The following is a 21,619-nucleotide window of genomic DNA, read 5'->3' as shown; positions in this document are numbered from 1 at the left end:
CCCGGGTCAGAGGTCCAATGTCAAGCTAACTTGGCTCTACGCATGACTCCTTCGCTGCTGTCAGAAGACATCATGTCACCTTTCCTATGGAGGCTGTGTGAATGGACAACACTTCTTACATTGTCTTCCATCTTGGCATGCAAGGGGTTTAGTGAGGCTTGAAGTTTATTTGTAGTGAACGACGCCGTTGTTTATCAAATTACGATGTCACGCCAGAGACACTTAGAGGAACATTTGATTTGTTGGTCCTTTTTAATAACAGTTTACCCATTTTATCCTCTTAACCTGTTGATATATTTAAGAGTCTTTCTGATTAACGTGAAACACTAAAACACACAAGAGAGCTGGCGTCCATAAATCGTACCGAAACCACAATTTATGCACTTTCAGAACCACATATATATCTGCATGTGACACAGCTGTCGGTATCAGTTCACACTATGGCACAAGCACACTGAGACAGGGGCGACACACATCAACATGCTCAAGACATCCACCACTATTTTGGCAGCCATTTTGTTTTCCTAAATACATGGCCTCCCCTCCTCGTCTGTCTGTCTGTCTGTCTGTCGGCGCTGTCAGCCACTCCTGTGTGATTGGTCTGATGGGCTTGATGCTCATCACTCTGTCAGGCTAGGCTCGCCTTTCATTAGTCTGGGCCCCTCCATCCGCCACACTCACACAAATCACATTGACATCCAAACTCCTCAGATCCACAGAGCAATTTAACTGATATTCATTAGAGGGATGACAAGAGCTGATGGGAGATCTGTGGAGTGGAGGAGAGGGGGGACTCATTCTCCTCCTATCCTATCCCTGTCCTGTCCGCCTCCTTTCTTCCCCCTTCACTGCTGACTTTGTTTTAGGAGCATTGAGGCGCATCGGCGTCTATAACTATCCAGCCCTCAAGGATAGTCAAGACAAAAGAACAATGGATAACACATCTAATCTCCTCTTTATTGTCGCAGAAAAATACAACTGAGAGGAGTTTTGTGTCTTTCATGTTAAATAATTGGCTACAGCAGATCCACAGCTCCTACATTGCTCTCCTCTAGCAGCCTCTATAATGCTCATCCAAGCAGAAGTCCAATCATTTAGCCCTCTCCCTCCAGCCCCTCATTAACCCCCAAAGTGTCAACTATCTCATTAACTCCCCCAACCATCATCACCCCGAGTCCACCACTAAGCCTAAAGCATTCATCAACACATACAGTGTTGGAAAAAAAAAATTGATCATGTCTGAGAGATAATGTTATATCTGCAAGGACTCAGCAAGCTTTGAGAACTCACAAGATATTCAATAAGGCAGCTCAGCCTTTTTCATTTGCATTATCAATGGCTACCGGTCTCAATCTCATCTTTCAATTATCATCCTTTGTTAAGGGCTTTATTCTGCTTGTCAGATGTGAGTCATCACTGGGTTCTCCCACAACGTTAGACCAATGTATCCTAAACGTCGGAGGGCCGGGAGCAAGTCTGAGGCGGTAATGAGTTTGTGTGAGAAGACGGGGTCAGGACACAGTGTGTGTGTGTTAATTAATCTGTTCCCGGGTGGGAGGAACTGAAGCGAGATGATGAGATTTAAGAGAGTAAATGGGTGTGCTGCACTCGAGCTGTCCTCTGCTGAGTGAGCGAGCAGGGTTAGAGGCTGGGCAAATGGCCGTCACCATAGTAACCAGATAACTTCCCCGGCCCCAAGTCACTCAGTCAGTCAGTCATGACAAGCGAAGCCTGGGAACATCAAACAGAAAAGAACATGGTGTCCCCAGGCGTCTTCAAATAAGACAAAGGTAGATGGTTGAAATTCTGAGAAGTAAATGTGTGTGTATGTGTGAGTCTTTACTATGCATACTGAGAAACATAAAAAAAAAATTCTCATTACATGGCACTGAGCCTGAATTGTGACTACTCTGATAGCGTCAACACCTGCCAGTAAGATTGTTAGATCCAAAAGCCTGCTTTGAGGGAATAGCACCTGTCTGTGCATTCTGCACCACTGTCAGCTTGTCTCAGCGCGCCTATATAGGATCCGCTTTATTTTTTCCAAGGGACAGTCTTGGAGTCCAGGTGTGTGCCAGATCTGCTGTCTGTGCCCAGGGCTCCTGATGGCATCCAAGCCCCCGTGGTAATCAGCCCACTCTGCCTGCTGTTGCAGCCCGCCTGCCTCCTCCTCCTCCAGTGGCTCGTTTCAGAAACATCTGGTGGTTTACATGCAGCACACACCACCTGCCAGACGCCTTGCAGGCAGTGGCAACGCTCGCACCTCTCGAGTCCGCCCCACAACAACGCGACGACACAGAAATCACCGGGAATATCTAGACGAATTGTGGTCGGGAAGACAACTGCGGATGAAAACGCTGAGGGTTCTTTAAGTTACGCTCAGTGTTTCTGCAGATGTAACCTTGTGAACAGCTGATTTGTAAATGCTTAGTCATCACAAGGTGAGACAAAATTGGGAGGGATGATTTTTCTTTCCTCTTAGATGTATAGGTTCCTGCAAGCCAGGTGAAACATTTGATAACAGCTTGAGAATAACATTTTGGACAATACTGCTATGTGCCACTTATCTCTATTCATTAACAAACCGATTTGAAATGTCGCTTGTTGAAATATTGTATTTTAGATTAGAGATTCATAATGCACCTGGATCTATAAATGTTTGTGAGTGGTAAATATGAAAGAAAACAAATGTTTTTATGCAGCAGTTAATTCAATTTAATCATAGAAGCACAAGGCATTAACATATTTGTATTGGTTTCTTTTTTTTATCAAATAACATTTATAAAACTATTGTGCAAAACAATGTCCTTTTCATCTTCTTCAAAGGCTCTGCACCAGTGGATAGTCATAGTCCTCTTAAATTAGGAAATATAACAAGTATGCATAATTTAAACAGCAAGTTGTAAGCTTATACACTATATATACATTTTTACACAGACCTGGATTTTAAGTGCCCCTTACTCAATGATAAAGAACAAGGCAGCTTTTACAATCAGCAAGAAAATCAACAGGCTGTACAGAGAAAACTAAAAAACAAAACAAGCAATGAACCTTTGCTGTTTGGCAGATCTTTAAAAGGAGCGTTCCCAGGAATTTGGCTGTTTTAAGGTGTTAAAAAATGACCAGTTTGAAAGGGCATTTTAAAATGTGAACAGGACAGAACAGGACTGTACAAATGTTAACAGTATAACTTGTTGAACATGCAGTCTACCAGCAAATCAGAACCAAACTCACAAAAATACAAAATAAATACAATAAAGTTAATACATTTCAAGTTATTAGCTGACCTTCTAGTCAAGAGATTCACCATGATCATGAAAGAATCTGTCCTCAACAAATCAGGCTGAATATCTTTGACCTACAGTATACTTTGATGTGAAATAAATGTCTTTTGAAATACAGAGAAATCAGAAATGTTTATAGGCCGAATAGATGTAAACACCATGTGCTGACATTTTTTAACAGTAGTTCATGCCATCTTTGTGCATTACCACACTCTCAAATATACTGTTTTTGTCCATTCTACATATGTTTTCCAGTACGTCTACTGCTGAGAGTAATTTAGTGTTTCTCTACTTCGCTCACATATAGCAGATGGTCCTCTGGAGATTTCCCATGGCTCTTGCTGAGGTGAAGCTTGATGGCGTGCTTAGTGGCAAATTTACGGACGCAGAGCTGGCAGCGGAACACTGACCCATTACTACTGCAGTCATCTTGTGATTGGGGAGAAAGGAAGGACTCCAGGGGCACTAGTTTCTCAGACAGAGTGTGGGAGTCCCTGACAGTCTGTTTAGGGGACAGCTTGGCCAGGTCCCTGATTCTGAACCCTAGGTGGGTTTCCAGGTGGCATACATACGCTGCTGGGGAGCGGATCTGTGAGGCACAGTCACTACAGAAGAATATAGGTTGACCCGATTCCAGGTTCTTAAGGAACTTGGTTCTGCCAGTTCTCCTTAGCTGGTACTTGACGTTAGCCAGCCAGTGGCTGATGGTGGTCATGGAGAGGCCTGTGAAACGAGACACATGCATCCTTTCCTGTGGGCTGAGGTCGTTGATGATGTACTTCCCCTCTGATGTCTGCCTCAGGCTCGAGGCAAAGTGGGCCTGCAGGAGGAGGAGGTGCTGGGGGTTCCAGTTAGAGTGACGGCCTTTGCGCTTGTGTCCGTGCAGGGACGCTTCGTCGTCGTCGTGAGTAGAGCCCACGATCTCGGCTTTCTCTGCGACCCGGGACCGTGAGGGAGGCTTTGGGACATGGTGGGACTGTGTCAGGTTCCTCAGCATGTCTGAGATATCCGACAATGCGTTTTCATGCAGAGGGCTGCTGGATGTGTAGGGCGAGACAACCGTTAGCTTTGCAGGAGTGAAAAGGGAGGAGGGGGAGATGGAGGAAGCCGTGGATGAAGGGGTTAGGGGGGCTGAGCCTACAGAGCCCCCTCTATCACTTTTCCCTTTGGTGAGGTCCATAGGCTGGTCATCACTGGGCTGGCAAAAGCTATTATCAACTACACTTTCCGGCTTTTTGGTTTGTGAGGGAGGAGCGGCCACAGCGGCCCTCTCAGCCATGCTCTGGCTGAGCCTGGAGAGCAGGCTCAGGGGATCTTGGTTTGGCAAGGAGGGCTTGGCTGCTTTCCCCAAATGAATGTTCATTACTGACTGAAGAGCACTTAGAGGGTTCACAAAGGGCTGCTCTGGAGGAGTATGGCCAGTGATAATGGCTGTACTGCATCTCAGCGTAGAGGCGAGCGGGGATTTCACTGCTGTTTCTCTCTTGGGTTCGGTTGCCGGGGATGCTCTGTCGCTATGGCTTCCCCTGTCGCTGTTGGCTGGCGTGACTGCCCTCCATTCCCGAGGAGAGTCTGCCTCTCCTCCCTTATGCGATTCTCCGGCCTCGCTACTACAGGGAGAGGGGTGGTTCTCCATCTTTGGGGACAACTGCTTCACCCTTTGCTCTACTTTTGCTACTTTCTCAGTCACTTTCTTCACTAAATCCTCCATTGCCTGGAAGTTGTTGCTGGGGAAGGGGGAGGACTGACTAAGAGGTGGGGAAATGAGGGGCTGGTTCTTGGCAAGGGAGGACAGTGCTCCATCCCCTCCATTGAACAAGAACTTCAGTGGGGAAATCTTTTCCATGTTGCCCTGTTGGAGCTTGAGGGCACTGGGGAACTGGTAGGCTGCATGGATGCTAGGATAGCCCCCCAGCTTGGATTCCCACTCTGTGCCTTGCTGATGGCTGATGTCACAGTGTTTTCCAGTGATTTGAGAATATCAAAACCACCTTTAGGGCTTTCCTTCAGATCCTCTTCAGTAAGATAGCTATACTTCGAGATGTCATATTTTTCCTCCTTCTCGGCATCCTCTTCCTTCCCGACTGACGCTGCAACTCGCTTCTCATTTCTTACAGCCTCCTGCGCAGAGCACTCCTCCTCTACCTCCTCCTTTTTTATCTCTTTAAGAGGAGGGGAGGTGGCGGGGGGACTTGTCGTAGTTTGAGGAGGTGGAGGAGAGAAGGTGGAGGGTGCGAGTGGGACAGACTGGACCCTCTGTTCAGTAGGTGTGGCAACTCTCCCAGGGTTGGGGGAGGTGGCCTCAGGAAGTGTTTTGATTCTCTTCCCCACAGAGCTGGTCACCCTCAGGAAGTGTCCTGTCACCATCATGTGCGTTCTCAGCTCTTGCAGTGTATTATGGGAACTCCCACACTCCATACACTTGAGGATCTGAAATTTGTTGGATTCAAACTGCCAAGTGTAGCTGGCACCGTTCTGGTGGCCGTAGCGGTTATTGGGGGTGGTGTATGGGCTGGAGGAGGGTTTCTGTGGGGGTTCACCTTGGTCTGCCTGTGAGTGCTTAGCTTTGGGGGTTCCTTCTCGAGAACGTGGTGCCCCCGTGAAGTCCAACCCCACGAGTCCCCTTCTCTTAGAAGACATGATTTTGGCTGCCACGGGGGCCATGGGCTCCTTCAGAGGCACTTTCTGGTAGTGTTTGGTCTTGATCATGTGGACGCTCAGGTCCTGGAGCGATTCAAAGGAGTGGCCACAATACATGCACTTCAGGACTTTCTGGGCATCCTCCTTCCCCTCCATCTCCATCAGGGACCGCTTACGTGGCTTAGACCACCGCTTTGAGCCACTGCCTGCCTTGTCATGGTTGTCATCGCGGTAGTGGCCTGTATCATTCATGTGAACTGTCAGCTCCACCAGGGTGTCATAAGCAGCACTACAGCCCTTGCAGCGGAACTTACTGGCCCCGGTGAAGATTGATCCAAACAGCTTTGGGTTTTGCCTGTGGAGCTGGACTGTACTAAAGAGGCTGGTCTCAGACTGTGCAGGGTGACGGCTCTGGGGAGTCTGCTGTTGGAGTGTCTTTGCCACTGCAGACTGGTGCCAGTCATAGCTCCCGCTGCTGCAGCTACTACTGCTACTAGTGCTGTTGCTGCGAGCTGGCTTCTCTGTGGAGGCCGACGTCTGCGCCTGTGGCGGTGTGGAATTAAAGTTCAGCGGTGACCACAAGGGCCCGGTCAGGAAGCTGGAGTATATAACCTTCATTTGTTCTAAGGTGTCCATGCCTATGGGAGGTGTTTTAGTGCCACCATTCAGAGGTGCTGTGACCAAGTTGCCCTCGGCTTTACTTGAGGGACTTTCAAAGTCTGAGAGACGGTCACTGGTCTCACTCACATGTGACTCGCTGTCCATCTCTTGTCCTGAGAGCTCTGCTGCCCCGGCTGATTCCTGGTCACATGCCTGCTCCTTGGCAGGCCCTCCGCTTTGCTCCACAAACTCATCTTTCATGGGAAGGTCATCCTGAGGGGCTGAGGGCAGGTCGTCTGCTTCCGCCTCCTCATCCTCCACAGTGTGCTCTGTCAGCTCCTCGGGAGAATAGGCTGCGAGCAGAATGGAGACAAAGAGAAAAAGAAAGAGATGAGTTAAATTGCAGGGAGTGAACACGCTATGTTAGAATAACTGGAGAAAAAGTTTCCCTGCTATGTGTGCCCGAGGACTCCCAGGGATAAATGAGCCATCTGTGTGGGAGCCTTTAAAGCTGAGCTGAGAAATTACAGTCATCCCATTTCACCTCATCAACCGTTGAGGTGTTATTTTCCTCTAGGCGAGCCTGTATTTATATACTACCCCAGCCACACGGAACTTATGCCTCCCCTCTTTTCACTCCTTCTATTGGAGGAAAACAAAAAAGAAATATCTTGGCAAAAACATAATGCACCATTTTATTTATCTCAGGGCGCAACAGCTTGAAATGAAAACTAAATCTGAAATTAATGAAGCCCAATCTCACTGTGGCATTCTCCTCTGGGGTAATAAATGAGTTGGATCAACCTCCATCTGTCAGTTAATATGTCTGACGCCTCTTCATCTGCCTCTTCTCTGATTACACACACATACAGTACATACAGACACACACTCGCACACACAGACAAAAAGCATATCTTGAAGGATTTCAAGAAAGGGATGTCAGACTTTTGTCGACATGTTGAAAAGACATCGTACAGTATCATCTGGACTGAAGTGAGTTCATTAGTGTCTTAATATGTAGAAGATAGTCAATACTCTTCTGTTCAAGCTGCATTCTTAAAAGCAAATCGCAACCAGTCAAAACAGGTGTTGAATGTCATGCAAACATAATACAAATACATTTCTCTGATCATTCAAAGATAAATGATAACGCAAACGAGGTGAGATTTGAGAAGCGTCAACCTGATGGCAAAGCATAAGCGATCCGTGTCCTGTGTCCACCCACCCAACGCCGAATCACCTACCACTCACCCCCTTCTTCCACAGTGTCACCATACCCCCTCCCTCATTTCCTGTCCACCTCACTCACCAAACCGCTCAATTTAAGGAAAAACAAATAATCTCTGAAAATAGCAGATGGCCTGTGGACAGGTCTGCGGCCGTTTGGACAATATTGTAAACGAAGACAAATGCCACGGAAAGAAGCTGTAGGTATAAGCTTTTATAGTTTGGGCACTCATACAATGGAGCTTGGGCATGTGGACACAAACAGGCACCCACATACACACACACTGTGACTAAATCCTTCATTCCCCCCACCGCCCCACACACTCACGTCCAGTCTAAACAAAAATGTCATAGCTGAAATAACTCTCATTTCCAGTGCTAACAGCCAATCTCTAGGCAGCCATGCGGCTGGCGCTGGTCTGATTTGGGCCCTGGGGGCACAGTCAGCAGGCAGCCCCACTGAGAGGCCAGCTTAATGGAGACCTGGCAGGTGCAGCCCAGTCTCCGTCCTCCCGGAGATTTGGTTTGTCACTGGGTATCCATTACCTGCCATTCTCCGCTGATAGGCCTCGACAGCCCTGATCAAAAGATGTCGTCGGGCCCCAGTCCGCTTGGCAGTCAGTGGCATGTCGTTTGTAAAAAAGGCCAAGCAGGGTGTAAATAAAATGACATGATCACTTCCCCGGCCCCTCATGTTCTGGACACAATTATGATAATGTGGATGTGGAGAAGAGGGAGGGGTCTGGTGGGATGGAAAAAGGGGCGAGGAGGTAAAACGCTCACGCTCGGGCAAACACACAAGGTAGATATCTCTGAGCTACAAGCGCTCAAGCGACTGCCTGCACCCTCTTTTTCCCTTTACTTTCTCTTCCGCTTCAACTCTGGAAGGTATTTGTGTCAGACTCTCATTTGAAAGAGGAAATCCAGTCAGGATGAGGTAGTTAATGTGTTTGTGTCCTCACTCGCTGGTCACGGATGTCAGCTTGCATCAGGCGATTCCTGGCATACCGTCTGACGAAGTTGTCAGGTCACCTTTCTCTTATTCCACATATTTCTTCACATTGTCTTGCTAGTTTATCAAACTATTGCCACATCTTATTTGTTGTAATGTTATCACATTCGTAAACCTTCCCAGGGCTCTCTCTGTGCTTTAACTTGGCCGTAAATGTTTTACATTTCTTACTAATAGAGCTGCGGCCCTATAGGTTATTGTTAATTTGTCATTAGGCCTGAGTAGCACATAGAGAGGGAGAGAAGTCCAAAAGGACCAGCTATAAAGCCTACAAAGTCTAGCCATGCTCCCAGGCAATTTAAAATGCAAAACAAAAACCATTATGTCTGAGCACTATCTGTTAATTTAATCCCCAATGACTGATAATCCATCACACAGGGCGACAACCACATCCAATTATTCTCCCTGGCTTGACTGACAACAGAGGTGATTTATCAAGCTAATAAAAGGTGATGGGAGTATAGAGGCTCCCATAGAATAAAAAAAAAGAAGAGGATTATGAATACAACAATACTCTTTGATTGCAGTCTTAACTAATATCTAAGCATATGGTGTAGGGCCAATGTATGAGTTTTCTGAGTGTGTGTATGTATGTGTGAGAGAGAGAGAGAGAGATAGAGCGTGTGTGTGTTCATGTTATGATAAAGTGAGCTGATGCCATGTGGGGGAAAGACAAGAATCATTAGGTTCCATGATTGATTCCTCAGGGTGGGGGTGTGGTGTGGGTGAGAAGGGTAGGAGGTGCACTTTCACACAATCAACATCTCAGTCACGGCTCACACAGAAATAGCAATAACACATTCACACAAACACAAAAGCTGCAGAAAATAAGCCGCGCATGCAGAAAACACACTCCTCACCTTAAGATACGCGACGTCACACGCACACCCCCACGTAATTATAAATAAAGCTAGTCAGTCAGTCATGACACCAGCTCAACCCCCCCACCAACCCCAACCCCCTTTCTCAGACACACTCGTACATGCACGTAGATGCAAGCGATGAGGAAAGACAGTGACATCTTGGCATGCAGGAGGCATTCCTGTGGAGTATCATTTTCATAAACATAAGGGCCGCAGACGAGGAGGGAGAGATCATCTGATAGAAATACTGCAGTGCTGCTCTGACGATCAGGAACAACAGACAGGGCAGGGACAGGGGGTGATTAAGCAGGAAGGTGCTGTGGCTGCCTCTAAAGCAGAGCCTATCAGCGTCTCTCTCTCTGTCTGTCTCCTTCCCTCTGTCCCATGGGCTATTTCTCCTCAAGTGCTGCTGAAAGCACTGTCTGTTTTTGATGATGCATTTTAAATAGGCTTCGTATGCGATAATATGCAGACTTAAAAAAAAGGAAGAAATTAATAAATAAACACAAATAGGAGAAAAACTACGCATTCCTTTCTTTGCGAGATTATCGCAGCTCGATTCAAATACATTTGAATAACGTTTAGTGAATGTGAATTTGCGGGAGCGTAATCCCATACCTTTTGATCAAGCTACTACTTAGTCCTGTCCCTTTTTTTCTTCAATTTGTCTCTTAATAAACACAGTGCATATTCCTGGTCTGGCCCCCACAGCTGGGAAAACACTCTGGGAGCCAGATCACACCCACAACAGCAGCGGGGTAAACAGGATGTGTCATTAAAAACTCTACCTGTGTCCGACCCTCATACTCAAATGACCGCTTGATATCATGATATATGATATAAAAAAAATAAAGGTGCGGTCATCATGAGTACTACATTACATCTTTTTTTTTTTTTTTTTTTTTTTAAAAGCTACAAAATAAAATAGATTTTTGTTGTCTGTATATTGTGGTAAAAAGTACATTACCTCTGTGACTTTTTTTGAAATTGTGGTGCAAAAATATGGTGAAAGAAAGATCTGTTTGAATTCACACAAAGCTACTACTATGTGAAGTAATGTGCAGCCTACTTCATAAAACCATATAATATATAATGTAAATGAATGTGTATATTTCCTTGCATTACACAAATAATAATATTAATAATTATTATTTAACAACCTTTTTATGAAAATAAAACAGAAACTAATGCTACAGCAAAAGCATTGTTTATATTGGATTTAAAGCTTGATTACGTCTCTATTTATATCTATAATAACAGTATGCATAAAGAACTGTACCGTGCACAAAGACACCAGTGGGATACAGGGAGGGGAGGAAATGGTCTACATGGGTGGTCCCTTATAGCTTACTGCTACTATTACAAAAAAAGTTTTATGGTTGTTCAAAGACAACAACAAAAATCAAGCAACAGGAACAAAGAAAGTACAGAGATTGCAGTCTATTGTTTATGGTTTAATAAATTATACAACAATGCATGACAAAGGGATTTTGTTCTATAGACATAGAGATGCATGTATTGTATAAATGATAACATATAAATAAAGATAATTATTATAATTATCATCCAGTTGAAGAACGGAGGAAAGGAGAACGTAGTTGCCAAGACATTAGATTGCATGTTGGTTGAGATATCTGAAGTCAGTCGGGGATCGGATAGCGGGGAGAGTTAAACTGTCCTACAACATGACTAGTCTTTCTTGACATGTGTACAGTATTTTACCCGGACCGACGCCCTTAAACCAACACAGCCCCTCAGCAAGGGGGCTCTTACTGACAGGAAACAGCTCCAGAACGTTAAAGGACAGGAAGTCACCTCAGTCTCAATCAAAAAAAAAAACACAAACCACCGACTTCCACTCACTCTCTCAAGTTTCCCAGCAGCCTAAAACTCCTTAAATAGATTAGAATAATTTAGTCCAAAACAGCCCCATTCTGTCAAAATAGCAGCAGATCAGTAACATACCTAAAATGCCTTTCTGTTGCACACATTTGTCAAAGCAACACACTCAATCAAACTTAGCTCTCTCCCCTCCTTTCCCTTTGATCCTTACAGTCTGGCTGAAAGTCCCACGAGAAAATACGTAACAGGTGATCTGTGGCCATTTGAAAAATGAATAAGTCCTGACATAATTCGCTTTTTCTGGATATGACCAGAGAAGGCCATCTTGTGCTCTTCATTTTTTCGTTTTTAATACATAACTCTGCTGCTCGAGAACATTGTGCTTATACAGGCGATCATGTTACAAGATCGAGGATGTCTGTCAGTTTTTTTATTTGTGTGTGTTCTCTACCCCCTGATGGCATTGTGAATACATTGTGTCCGCCGATTGTAGTGCAGGATGTGTGATATGGGAGATGGGAAAAACAGAGATCATTCTGGCCCCAGGCAAAGCTTGAGGCTGAACCTTGTCAATGCACATAGTAAGAGGAAAGAGAGAGAGAGAAACTGAATAGATTCCACCCTCGGCTGATTGTTGTGTTATGAGTGGACCTCTAAGCTGCCAGCTGCACGTACAGACCTTCAAGACCCGAAAATTCATCTCGGTTATCTGACATGAGACGGGCCGCAAACCCATAAAGGTCTCCCGTTACTGACTCTAACGTAGAGGAGAACGAGGTGACTCATAGCTCCAGTCCCAGTTTTTAACTTGACGCAGCCACAATAAGCGATAAAAAAGGAAACAAACAAAAAGCCAACACAAACAGCTTCCACAGGTGCAGAACCAAGGGCAGTCATGAGGATCGGAAGGCGGTGTTCCACTCCGACATGCACAGAGAGCGGGTCTGATGATATGTAGTCAGGCGGACTCTCTTAAACTATACCTGCTGCTGTTTATTGGCACATTCCTCAAACTGTTTAAGCCTCATATAAAAATGTTGTTAAAAGGTCACAAGGCTGTGTAAATATATTACTCTTCAGCTTTTTTTGTAGATACACAAGAATGCAAGAATTACTCAGACCACCGCTTTACAACACACTTACAAACATTAGTTTCACCAGATCAGACAGAGTTCAAAACACAGCCAATAACCTAAACTAAACTATTTAATGGTTCTCAACCTTTATGAGTCGCGACCCCCCAGAATAATCAGTTGGGTGTTCGCGACCCCTGCTTGTTGTCCAATGTGCTCCAGGCACTGTGGCTTTTCTCTCCCCCTGACCCACCGGAAATCCCCCATCAGAAACTCATGTGCATGCACACTTTGACTCTCACAAACACACAAGATAAAATCTATTCTAAGGTAAATTATATCACTGTTAATCCTGTTAATAAACTGAATATAACCAAATCTATTTCAAACCTGTCTGATCGGCTAATGCTTTCATTGTGAAATGAACTTACTCTTAAAACTATCTTAGTTAATAATGCCTTTTTCGAGGCACGGTGTACAGGTGCGGTTGGTATGGTTTCATTGCTTCTCAAAAAGAAGATTAAAGGCAAGTAAAATTGTATTATGCCATATTGGAATGGTGGGTAAAACTATGAAGATAGGGACCAAAAAAAGCCCAACAACCTTCATTTAAGGTTTGTGCTAAAACCAACATTACTGTAGGTCTGAGCTTAAGGCTGGAGTTTAAACAATTCAGGTCCAGTTTAATATCAGGCCTACTTTAAGTCTTGAGTAGATGACACTACATGAGGAGCTCAAACAGGGGATACAGTTAAGAACAAAGGATGGGTTCAGGTCTGAAACTTGGATTAAATATGTGGCTTGTAGCCGGAACTAAAACTGGGACTGTGCTCAAAGTTGAATCAGGGGGTGAAGGGAATAAAGTCAAGGCTTGGGAGTGGGACGACCAAACCCCTCTCACAACGCGCAGCTGCTGCCATGATCGCCTAGCAACGAGGAGGTGATGGACGCAGCCTGAAGATGGATGGCCACCATAAATCACAGTAGTGAGTAGGAGGAGGAGGAGGTAGGAGACAGAGAGAGGGACCAAGAAGTAGATGGAAAAACAAAACAACTGATTTTTTTGTTTTTCATTTTCTGTAGCAGCGGCAGAGCTGGCCTTGCCTTGACCTCTCACTGTACTCTTTTATTCATGCTTGTTGGGGAATGGCGCGGGGCAGGGGACTCTTTTGGGCAAAGCTTAATGGAAACATCTAGGTAATCACGACAGTTAGTGAGATTGGATCCAATGGATCATTTCGTAAAGTACAATTGCAATAATTGCCATTGAGGCGTCTATGGTCCCTTCAGTGTCTATAGTTTTTTCATGATTCCAGTAACTTTTTTAAGATGATAATAATGATAGACGATACTTTTCAAAACGCAACCCTCCAGGCAAGGCAATCTGGGTAGTGTAGTCGCGGGATAAACATCCCTAGGCTATCTGATTATGGCCTACTGCTGCGGCACTGGTGTCTAGTAACACTCAGAGAGAGCGCTCAGCCATCCATCACACAGTGAGTGTCTGTCTAAGGCTTTCCACCCTGCTTCTTCTCGTCCTGGCTCTCCAGTTACAGCCATACACGGCCGGCCTAAATAATATTCCTCATGATAAATGGCACTATAAGCCTGGTATCCATCATTAATCTGATTTTTAAAGAAGCATCCATCTTGGAGAGAGCCTGTTAGGGCCACGGGGGAGCAGAGCAGCTCGGGTTCATTTAAAGGCCAGGCTGCTGGATGAGTGATACCTGTCAGCCCTGCTCATCAGGGAGCAGCACGCACACACACACGTACAGCATTAAACGCTGATGCCATATGGCCACACACACACATGCCATATGGCACACCACACACACACACACACACACACACACACACACACACACACACACACACACACACACACACACACACACACACACACACACACACACACACACACACACACACACACACACACACACACACACACACACACACACCTCTCTAAGGCGCCCCTATGTGTGTTCGCTGTGCATATATTATGAGTAAACAACACCAACACACTTGTCGGACTTTGTGTACTCACAAAGCATATTTCTCCTCTTCATTCAGACATCTTGAGACGTGTCATGGAAGAACATTCTGTCACTCATCAAAACACAACTCAGTGTAACTCAATCCACTCTGTCATCTCGAAGAAATCTCCCCTCCCAAGCGCTTCTCCTCAAGGGTTTCAGGAAAACTCACTCTTCCCTGGAAAAACTCTCACACACATACACACACACACAAACAACAGTCTTTTTTTCCCAGCTCTACATTGACTCTGCACCTCATTCTCCATTCCTCTCCTTCTCTTTGTCCCGTTTTTTCCCCTCTTTCACTCTCTCTTTCTCTTCCTCTCTGCCCCCTATCCACCTCCCTTCTCTGTGTGTCTGGTAAAGCCTGTTTGATAAATGACACACGTCACCGTGTCAGAAGCGAAGGGTGGGTCAGTGATAAATGACTCCGTTGAAAAGGAAATCGGCTCTCTGGCATGGCCGGGCTATTCTCCTCCTGGATTGGGTTTCAGGACCCCTGAAGACCGGAGCAGCTCAGTTTCCCCGAAAAAAAGAAAGAGCACACATCCCATCAGGCTGTGACGCTGGCTACCTCTAGGAGTGGGAGACGGAGAGAGGGTGGGTGGGAGGTGGGGTTGGAGGGATCCAGCCTGTCCCAATTGTCGCTACAGTGCAGCTGCATCTATCACAACAGCGGTGGGACTATTTTTACAAAGCCTCCGACTCAGTGCCCAGACAGCAGTCCCGGCTGAAAACCTCGGCTGAAAGCACACTGAAAACTGAAAAGGGAAGAGTGGATGGCTAACGGTTTTCTATTTTGTGACCGTACTACAGCACTTATACTCCTCTTTCTCTCCAAAAGCCCAACCCTATGGCTTGACATCTGCCAAGTGTGTGTTAAAAAGGAGAGAAGGCCCATTTCACCGCCCCCGCTCTTCTTCTCTTCATCGTCCCCACCACCAGCACCTCCTCCTTTTCCTCCCCCTCTGCCCTCTTTCTCTCTTACACTGTCTCTTTCACTCACTCGCTGGCAGGGTGGCACTGTTATCATTACACAGGCAGGATTTATGGAGTCAGGGCCTATGGCAAAAACAAAAAGGCATCTGTCAATACCTGTGGGAAACACTCTGTCAGCCTTCCTCCTCCTCCCTCCATTGGTGCTCACAGCCTCATTAGGTATGCACTTATCAGACACATAGATCACAGACGTGACTCAACCTCAACGGAATCCAGCCACAGGACTTTCATTAGCAACGGGGCCTTCAAGGCCAAAACATTTGCCGCACTCGCACCTGCAAACATCACCAGCGGGGGCGTATTGTTGTTAAAGCTAGCAAACGCTGTCAGCCCGTATGTCGGCCGAACAATTAAGTCCCAACTCGTGCTCCCCCGCTGCCTCCGTTAAGGGCATGCTTTTCACACATAAACAACAGGAAGGCAGACAGATATAAAAACAGCTTACTTCATTTCAGTTGCCGCTTTTACAAGCCAGTCACAACATGTGTGCATGTGTCTGCAATGTGTGCTGTGAATGCTCGTATCTTTACAAGCATCAACACTGCATGTTTGTGTGCTTTGTCTTGTGTTTCTATGTTGGAATGTACGTGCGCTGCATAGGTGGTGTGCAAAGACAGAGAAGAAGAAACTGCGCAACGTAAACGGGCCTAAAGAGTTCAGAGAATTACGGCCTGACCCCGGCAGGTGGTCTACAGTTACAATTCCTTTCATCACTATCACTAGCCAAAGCGCGCACACATACACACACACACACACACAAACCCAACAAATCAGAAAGTTCATGCCCACTGATGTTACAAACATACACACACACATACACTCAGAGACAGACATGAGTGATGGCTGCCAGTCTGGCAGCGTTAATCCTGACCCTGCAGAAACAAGAGACTGTTGCTGTGGAGCATGGTCCAAATCAGACAACCCCCCTCCTCCGGACCCCTCTCCTGTGTCACACTCTCTCTTATACAAACTCATACCATACACATATGAGCAGATTATGTCAAAGCCTGATAGTGCACCGACACATGCAACACACTGGATCCTGTAAACACACAGACACCATTCTGCAGAAATACTGTACAGGTTAGACATTCCAGCCAAATAGCCCCGTTGTTGCCCACACGTTGTAAAGCCGATGTGAACTTCCTGCTAAGTCCGTGGAGTATTTCAACTTTCTGCTGCCTTTTCAACAGCTTCAGGCTTTCTGGCTTGTGGCGAAAGCTAATCGGCAGCCATGAAGGAAGTAGGTCTGTATTTCCACAGCTGGTAGAGTCTCTTTCTCATGTTTGCTCGGTTGTTTACGTGGCCAGCTGCCCTCAGAGTAACTATTTATTCACACCACATCTAAATCCCACAACAGCTGTTGTTAAGAGCACTCAGACCTGACCCAGGTAGGCAGGCCCATTTGTCACCTGCAGCGGAAAATTGAGTTACAGCACAACCAAAGGCGAGCGGCTCTGTGTAATATCAAGTTGATTACATCAAAGTGGTGGCAAACCTCATTGGGCTGGGCACCCCGAGCTTGTCATCTCCAATCACAGGGCCTGTCAGGACTCCATCAGCCTCACGGCTAATTGGACCAACGCTAATGAAGCAGGCAAAACAAGTTTTGTACTGTGGAGGGAGAAACCCTCTCAAACATAGGAAGGAAAGAAGGAGAAGCTGAGAGATTGTGTTGGAGAGACAATGAGAGAGCAAGGCAGGGTGTGTGTGTGTGTGTGTGTGTGTGTGTGTGTGTGTGTGTGTGTGTGTGTGTGTGTGTTTGTGGAGGGGAGGGGGGTAGATTTTTCATGCAAGTCTCAAGGTTGCAGTGGGCTGACTCTCCCCCTAAGTCCCTAATCAAGGCCCATCATCTGTCATCCTTTTCTTTGCTCTCTCTATCACCATGCTCTGTGCTGCAATCAATTCATCATCACCCTTTGTGTGCCACTGAACAGTTGACAACTTTATAACTTGCAGCTGCACGGGCTGACTGACAGGGGTGGAAGGGGAGCATGAAAAAAAAATGAAGAAATGAATAGATGAATGAATGAACAAAGAAGCGTGGTTTCAGGGAGAAAAAAGTTGTTTTCTAAAAACACAAAACGATCTATATTACAGCCCTTTATTCCCTTTCGTCAACAGAGAAACAGCAGTGTAGCAGGGAGGAGAGAGGAGAGAGGAGGAGATGAAGAAAAAAACATCCTTCTCACTGATCTGAAATCAGAAAGCTTTCAGTCATTCTTTATGTGCTCCCCGCGGCCACTCTGAGCCAGTGAGCATGTACATTAGGCAGGGGCATTTTGATGAAATAAAAGCCCAGGCCAGCTTATGGCTAAACAGAATGGGAGCACTCACTCAGCCTGTCTCTGATTGACCATTAAAGCCATTGATGAATGGGCCTGTCAGGGGAGAGACAATTAAATCAAACATGAAACAAAGCCGTTGTGACGGCCCGGTCTGACAGAGCAAACCCATTCCTCCCCTCCATTACATAGCACACGGCTCCTTTTACAACCTCTAACCCACTCCTCCCACCTCCTCTACCCACTGTGTGCGTGTGTGTGTGTGTGTGTGTGTGTGTGTGTGTGTGTGTGTGTGTCTTCAAAGTGAACAAGTGAGCACGTGCACATGAGAGTGTGATGTTCTCTGCTGGAAGTGTGTGTGTCTGTTTATGTGTGTGATGTCTCACTGTGAAACCACTTTGTCCCCCCCCTTCTTTCACTTTTTCGTGAGTCAGTTGACCATCAGAGAGAGAGAGAGGTAGGTAGAGAGAGAGAGAGAGAGAGAGAGGGAGTGATTGAGTGTATGTGAGAGGCTAAAAAGTACACAGGGCCTTTCAAAGTGGTTCAAACGTGACGTCAGGGGCCTGCAGCACATGGTGGGAAGTGATTTTCTGATGCAAATCGGGAAGGATCAGTTCAAAGCCGCATGACAGCCAATCAATCAACCGTCAAATCAGACATGGCAACTGTCGATTATGGCTCCTTCCAGCCCACGAAACCCCATTGTCTCACTCAAATTGTTTATCTTATCCCAAGAAAAGAAAAAAGGAAAAAAAAAAAAAAAAAAAAAAAAAAAAAAAAAAAAAAAAAAAAAATCAGAGGTAGGGGCTTTTTTTTCCTCCCCTCAGCTTGTGCAAAGAAGTTATGCGCTCGGATCAAATGCGCACAAAGCCCTTATGTCCCCCTTATGGCACGCCTCGGGCTCTCACCATCAACAAAACACTGCTGATTTCCACAGAGGTTTAGCCTACGCGTTACAGATCAAACGTACATGGCAGTTTGTGATCGGTGAACTGACAGGGATTCAAGTTGGGAACAATAGGAAGCGAAAGTTTACAGCAGGCAACTCGTCCGTCGGGACTACAGCAGCTTCACAGCGTGCAGAGCGAAAACGCAGGGTCGCAGATTGTTGTGTAGAAACTGTACATCCGCTTTCATAAAGGAACACTTTCTATGAGGTCTCACAAGAGTAGTCATGAGTGACAAAGCGGATCGTTAGAGAGCAACACACGCACAAAAAGAGAAGACAAAGTGGAAACGGAAATGCAGTGACTATAAAGTGAGCTCTACAAAACAAAGGTAACATCCGCAGTTTTCTGATAGTAAACCATTACAATTGGATACACATACCTGCTGCGCGCTTGGGCGCTTCTTGTTTCCTCCGCGGCATTTTTTTTTATTTTAAGGGGGATTTCCGTGAAAAGTCTTCCTTTTTTTTATATATTTAATATGCCCCCTCGCCGTATCCGGGAAGATCCACCTCTACTCAAAAAAGATTCACGCCTTCGTGCAGTAGACTGCACACCATCGGGGAGTCCGATGGAGAGGAAAACTAAAAATCATCGTTACGGAATAGCAGCCCGCAGGAAAAGTCAGCGAAAATAAATAAATAAACGAGGTGGGGGGGATTATTTTTTTTTCTTCTTCCTTCTTGTGTGTGCGTTTGATCGCGTTGAAAATGTCAGCGGTGATAGCCAGCGTCCACCTCGGCTGCCTGGTCTGGCAACAGGCAAAGTTGAGGGATAAGAGAGATGATCGCGTCACTCACAGCAGGAGAATGGGCAAACCCACCGCTCCGTTAACTCTTTACTTCTCAGAGAGGGGCGGACACCACGCACGAGTGTCCTCCCACCTCTGCGTTTCATGTGAATCACAGCTCACGAGCTGTTGGTTGATTGTTACAACACAGCAGGCTGATAATTACCAATAAAACCACAAAACAATCTGAATTATACTGCAATAAAAAACAAAACAGATATGTGTCATCATAGCTGAATCCAACACATTTTTAGTTTTAATCTGTCACAGTATTGTTTATATACAATATAGTCTATAGATCATTGTATTATTATTATTATTATTATTATTATTATTATTATTATTATTATGCTTCTATTTTCTATATTCTATAAACATTTAGTACTTTGCGTTAATTGTTTCTAATTATTATTATTATTGGCCTTTAAAAGTCTTTTAAGTGATTATAATTGACAATTGACAAAACACATTTGTTACAAGCTCTGCGTCAATATGCAAATTACACTCATCCACTAGTCATATTTTATTAAACGTTACACATTTCCAAAGCTTTTGTTCATGTTCATGATAATAATTAGATTTGATTTGTGCATCAAAAATAGCATTTAAGGCATTATTTATTACAGATCTATACGTAGTTTGATGTAATGAATGTAAAACGTTTTTTTTTTATATTTTATTTTTAACAGTTGATCAGATCAGATAACATTTCACACAGTAACTGTAGTTAAGCATCTTAGCAGAAAGTGTAAACAGTTGCAAATGTGCTTATAGATTTATTTTAAAATAAACAAAAGTATAATGTAAAACCAGTGGGGTAGTATTAGAAATAGGGGATGTATTTTGATATTTACAAAGTAAACACAATAATATAAATAATGTGCAGCAGGATAATTCAGCTATGTAGCTATTACAGTATGGACAGAGACCAATAGATAGTACATAGCCTACAATGAAATTCGTTTAAGGTTTGAGGTTTGTATTATGTACGGTGTAAAAATAGAGAAAACATGTAAAGTCTAAAATGGAGTTAAATACAATTTGGTTCAATAGCCCACATAGATAAAAGGAAGTGCTGATACAGAAGGCGATGAGCCCTAGTGGAATGGCCTTGTGTATGTTGCTTCAGTCATTTTTATAATTGTATTTAATTTAAAAGAAAACACGCTCACATAGTCTAAATATCTTATAACTAGTGCAAAAATCTGTTAAGCAACCCCCTCACTGCCCCAAAATGCAAACATGCCTGAGGCCCTGTCCTCGCTAATTTAATGTGAGCAGTTAAATGTTAGCTTTCATCACAGTAAAAGCATCACTTCTCCCATATATCCACATTAGGTAGAGATCAAAGCCAGTTCAAGGAAGGAGCGCTAAGTCTTAGTGCCAAGGTAATGAGTTTTTTTTTTCTTCCAACACTCGTCTTGCTTTTTTCTCGAGCCAGCAGTATCTCTGCAGAGTGGGATGGTCCCGGGTCACCCCCTGTGCCTCTGATGTGTTCTGACCCCTGCCAGCAAAAAGACGCACACAAATACCAAAACATGCTGCATGTGGGTGCTCAATGCTGCACACATATTATACACACACACACACACACACACACACACACACACACACACACACACACACACACACACACACACACACACACACACACACTCACGCAGTAGAGAGTCCTCAGAGTCAAGGATCTGCCCACTCTTTCAGATACAAATCTAAAACCTTATGCACATCCGATTGCAAACATATGCAATCCCTCTTTCTCTTTCTTCCTCTCACACACACACACACACACACACACACACACACACACACACACACACACACACACACACACACACACACACACACACACACACACACACACAGCATCCTCACTCAGAGAACAAGAATTAAAGACCTCTCTGATCAGGACTCGCCCCCGCCTCTCCCCGTCTCTAAGAGCACAGAGGCTGGGTCGCTGTCACTTTAACAACATGAAATTACAACCCAAATGGGATGTCAGGGGTTAGCAGTGTCTC

At 45.2% G+C, this 21,619-nt stretch overlaps 1 protein-coding gene across 1 annotated transcript; it reads right to left on the bottom strand.

Annotated features, from left to right (window-relative positions):
- Positions 1–2,704: 2,704 nt before the first annotated feature.
- On the bottom strand, positions 2,705–19,689 carry tshz3a (teashirt zinc finger homeobox 3a). Its single transcript, XM_054619730.1, is given in 3 exon segments — positions 2,705–5,195; positions 5,198–6,877; positions 19,194–19,689. Coding segments are annotated over 3 exon segments (3,354 nt in total). The 5' UTR covers positions 19,234–19,689; the 3' UTR covers positions 2,705–3,561.
- Positions 19,690–21,619: the final 1,930 nt, after the last annotated feature.

The sequence above is a fragment of the Anoplopoma fimbria genome, chromosome 19 (assembly GCF_027596085.1).
Source record: "Anoplopoma fimbria isolate UVic2021 breed Golden Eagle Sablefish chromosome 19, Afim_UVic_2022, whole genome shotgun sequence".
NCBI lineage: Eukaryota > Metazoa > Chordata > Actinopteri > Perciformes > Anoplopomatidae > Anoplopoma > Anoplopoma fimbria.
The sequence above is the reverse complement of the archived record's forward strand: the minus strand, read 5'-3'. Positions and strand labels throughout refer to the sequence as shown.